Consider the following 4,327-nt stretch of genomic DNA (forward strand, 5'->3'; position numbering starts at 1 on the left):
GTAAGAATTCATCCTCATTGATTTTTATATTTATTCATTATTATTTACTTGTTCTGCAGTTCTGGTCATGTTTTCTGTCCCCGTTTTGACATCTACCTGCTGTTTACTATCTTTAAAAACGAGGTGAGTGAATGGAACTGCCCCTTCTCCTGTTCTGCTGTGACCTCCCTCGGTGGAACCCCAGGACTGTGAGCTGCGGCGGTGCTGGCGCTCATGCACCGCCCGGGTCTCACACTGCGTTCCGCAGGATGGCTCAGGCTGGAAGGGACCACGGTGCTCATCTGGTCCAACCCCCCTGCTCAAGCAGGGCCGTCCCAGAGCACACACGGCACGGGACTGCAACCGGACGGTTCAGAAGAATCTCCAATGAGGGAGCCTCCACAACCTCTGTGCCAACACTAAGGCCGCCCTTGCTCCCGTTCCGGCTGACCCGGGCCTCGGTGCGCCCCCGCCCCGCGGCCAGCCCCGAGCCGCCGGGGCCGCCTCCCGCCCGGCTTCCCCCGTCACTTCCGGCCGCGCCGGCCCGCCCGCGCCTGCGCACTGCGGCTCCCTCTTCGCGTCGGCGCCGGGGGAAGATGGTGAGTGAGGCCGGGCCTGTCCGCCGCCATCCGCCGCCATCCGCGCTGGGGCCGCCGCGCTGAGCCCGCGGGGCGCGCCCGGAGCGGGCCGGGGCCGGGGCTGGGGCTGGGGCCGGGGGTGCGCCGCGTCCCCCAGCAGGCCCCGGCTCCGCGCTTCGCTGCGACAGCGGCGCGCTTCGCCCGGGGGAGGCGGCCTGGGTGAGGGGAATGGCAGCCGGGGCGCGGGGGAGAGAGGGGCGGCGGCGCTCCATGCCACCGCCGGCTGGCCTCGGGAGGGACGGGGCTCTGCTCGGGCTTGGCGGCCGCACCGCTGCCCGAAGTGCCCCGGCAGGAGCTGGGAGGCTGCAGCAGCGCCAGTCCGGCGGCATTTCATCACTAATGCTCCAGGGGAGGGCAACGAGGAGGATTGGAGGACTGGAACAGCTCTCTGATGAGCACAGACTGAGGGAGTTGGGCCCGTTCAGCCTCTTAAGAGGCGATTAGGAGGGGATTTTATTATATAAATATATTATTATTAAATAACTAAAATAGTGTACGAATATCTAAAGGGGGCCGTCAAGAGGCTGGAGCCAGGCTCTTCTCGGTGGTGCCAAGCAGTAGGACAAACGAGCAGAAACTGATGCGCAGGAAGGTCCCCGTGAACACGAGGAAGAACTTCTTTACTGTGCAGTGACCGTGCACTGGAATAGGCTGCCCAGAGAGGGTGTGGAGTATCCCTCACTGGATAAACTCAGGAACCATCTGGATGCAGTCCTGTGCCGTGTGCTCTGGGACCATCTTACTTGAGCAGGGAGGTTTGACCAGGTGACCACTGAGGTCCCTTCCAACCTGACCCATTCCATGACTCTGAATACTCAGTTTTCCCAGCGGCAGGGGGAGGCTGCAGCCCGGCTTTAGGATGCTCAGCACTCAGGTGACAGGAGAGGAGGGGGGAGCAGCGAGGAGAAACCTGTCCTTGTGGGGTTGAAGCTTACCCTGGTTTGCCTCCCAACAGGCCAAGCGCACCAAGAAGGTCGGGATCGTGGGTAAATATGGGACCCGTTACGGTGCGTCCCTTAGGAAAATGGTGAAGAAGATTGAAATCAGCCAGCATGCCAAGTATACCTGCTCTTTCTGTGGCAAGGTGAGAGATCTCCCTGCCCCCCAAAAGTCTTTAAAAATCACATTGTTATTGATGCTAGAAAGGTGATTTGATGCTTTCAGTAACTTGCACTAAAGAGAAACATGCTGAGTTCTGAGACAGGGACTAGTGTGTGGTGAGCTTTGGGCTACTGTCAGAGTCCTTGAAAAAGAGAGAGTAGACATTTCACATGCATTTTAGTGGTAGTTAAATGAAAACAAACATAAATTAAATGAAAACAAACATAAATTACATTTCGTTATACAAAAGAGTGACCAATGTTGCCATATTGTATGTTTTATGTAATTAATAAAATAGACCTGACAGAACTAAAGCATCACACTTGTTGTTTTGGTAATTAAGGCTTGACTTGAGCTTTTTTTTTCCCCTTCAGTAACTTTTTACAGCATACCTGGAGAAGGAAGAGAGCTTGCTTTTCTCACTTTTAACTTTTCATGGCAGTTGCTTAGTTCTGTGTGCTGTATAACTCTGTATGGGGAGGAATTTCTGATAGGAAGTAATCTTACCTGCATGTGTACATAATTAAAATTCACTGTTAAATCTGGTGTTTGACAGTTTGAAAGGCCCATCAGCTTATGCTTTGCACAGATATTTTTTATTGATAGCTGTAGAGTAGGAATCTTTAAAGTGGCTGGAAACTTAAAAACATTTTCATCGTGGGTTTTCTTGCTTTGATTTGGTGTTGGTTTTTTGTTTGTTTTTAACTTACTGCCTTTCACTTATGAAGTGAGAAGGTTCATAATCTTGTCTGTAGAGCTGCCTAAATCAGGCATAGATGTGGGCAAACCTCTTGTCACCTCTGCAAAGTGATGGGTACTTGCATGGGGGGAGGGAGTTCAGTATGCACCGCTCACTCTTTTGATGCTGTTTGAAGTGGGTCTGGTTTAGAGCAATCTGGGATTGCCCAGGGAGTCCTGGGAACAGTGGTGTTCCCTGAGTCACCAAACCAGGTGAGAATATCAGTTGTTATGACCAAGTTAACTCCTTACTATTTTTCTCCTTCAAAATAAGGTGAATTTTTGATGATGCCTTTAGAAATGTCCCAGTGTATATCTGAATAGAAGGTGTTTCAGAAGGACTTTCCCTGTTCTGCAGAATTTGAGTAAAAGGTTTCCCTGACTCTTTCTTGCCTTAACTTGCCTTATAGGAGTGCTGTGTTGTGATGCTGAAGTCCTTGCTTGAAGTTTGTTGTTTGGCTTTTTCAGCTGATGGAGAGGGATTTTTTTTTTCCTTCTATTCCAGACCAAAATGAAGAGGAAGGCTGTGGGTATCTGGCACTGTGGGTCATGCATGAAGACAGTTGCTGGTGGTGCCTGGACTTACAAGTAAGGAAATGAAGAAGCTCCTATCAGCAGTTATTCTCATATAGCTGAGGCATAATACAGTTTTTGACTTTTTATTTATTTTTTAAAATTTTGACCTTCTAACCATTAAGTATATCTGTCTTGAGTTAGTGATGGGGGGAGTTGCTTGTTCTGTTAAAATTTGATTGCTGTGGATCAAAGGCAATTTGATTGCTATTGTTTGCAATAGGCAAAACCAGATTTACTCCAAGAAAAATTATTTTCATGTTTTCCTTTTGTTGTAGAAGCAAAAAAATTGAATCATAATAACCTTTATTGTGAGGGTGCTGTTGCTTACTCCCTTTCTTTGCTCTCTTTCCCCCACAATTCTGTAGAAGACACTCTTGCCCCACATGTAGCAGTTGTGAGGGATCTGAGCCCACACATTTGTGCACGTGGTGGGTGCATGACTGGGAAATTTGGGTTGGGATGTAGCCTGTGAAGTTGCATGTGCTTTGTGGATTGAGGCCTACGCTTTGTTGTCAGGAAAATAAGTGGAGTTAGACCCTGTTTGACAATGCAAGCAGATGATAACAATTTGAAATGATTAGTGCTTTCTCAAAAAAAACCCCCAACACCAGCACAGTTGTTGTGCCACATGCAAATGACTCTGCTTCTTCCTCCAGTACCACCTCTGCAGTGACAGTCAAATCTGCTATCAGAAGACTGAAGGAATTGAAAGACCAGTAGAAGCTACTTCCTGTTCTCCTTGTGAAACATCGTTTTTTCTCCACTGTCAAGATCTGTCCTTTTACCAATAAAAGGGTGATAATGGAGTGGAATCATGTTTGTCTTTTCTGCAAAAAGTCCTGTCTGTTGTGTTATGTGTGATGGGTGCCAGGTGCCCACCAGAGCTGCCCCATCACTGCCTTCCTCTTCTGGACAGGGAAGAGAAAATACAATGAAAGGTTTGTGGGTTGAGATGAGGGTAGGGAGAGATCCCTCACCAGTTACTGTCGTGGGCAAAACAGACCTGACTTGGGGAAACCAGTTTAATTTATTACCAATTGTATCAGAGTAGGACAATGAGAAATAAAATCAAATGTTAATTCCAGTCACCCTTCCCTTCTTCCCAAGCTCAACTTTACTGATGATTTTCTCTCTCTCCCCAGCAGCTGCACAGGGGGATGAGGAATGGGGGCTGAGTCCATCACATGCTAACTCTGCTCCTCCATCTTCCTTGGGGAGGGCTCCTCTCACTTCCTCTGCTCCAGCATGGGTCCCCCATGGCATCACAAGTCCTGCCAGCAAACCTCTTCCAGCAT

The 4,327-nt window shown here is 49.3% G+C and overlaps 1 protein-coding gene across 2 annotated transcripts; it reads left to right on the top strand.

Annotated features, from left to right (window-relative positions):
- Positions 1-485: 485 nt before the first annotated feature.
- On the top strand, positions 486-3,844 carry RPL37A (ribosomal protein L37a). Of its 2 annotated transcripts, none has more exons than XM_039555265.1 (4): positions 486-578; positions 1,573-1,701; positions 2,962-3,044; positions 3,689-3,844. In XM_039555265.1, exons 1-4 carry the CDS (start codon positions 576-578, stop codon positions 3,750-3,752), a joined length of 279 nt encoding a protein of 92 aa, XP_039411199.1. In that variant the 5' UTR covers positions 486-575; the 3' UTR covers positions 3,753-3,844. The 2 variants fall into 2 exon arrangements, with proteins under 2 accessions (XP_039411199.1, XP_039411200.1); XM_039555266.1 differs by lacking the exon at positions 486-578 and adding an exon at positions 1,462-1,491.
- The last annotated feature ends 483 nt before the right edge of the window (positions 3,845-4,327 follow it).

This window comes from Corvus cornix, chromosome 7 (assembly GCF_000738735.6).
Source record: "Corvus cornix cornix isolate S_Up_H32 chromosome 7, ASM73873v5, whole genome shotgun sequence".
NCBI lineage: Eukaryota > Metazoa > Chordata > Aves > Passeriformes > Corvidae > Corvus > Corvus cornix.

What these genes read in the sequence shown, in the direction of transcription:
- RPL37A (XM_039555266.1), top strand. An exon ending in CCTGCTCTTTCTGTGGCAAG is followed by an intron (nt 1,702 to 2,961) that starts GTGAGAGATCTC and finishes CTTCTATTCCAG; the next exon opens with ACCAAAATGAAGAGGAAGGC. An exon ending in GGTGGTGCCTGGACTTACAA is followed by an intron (nt 3,045 to 3,688) that starts GTAAGGAAATGA and finishes TTCTTCCTCCAG; the next exon opens with TACCACCTCTGCAGTGACAG.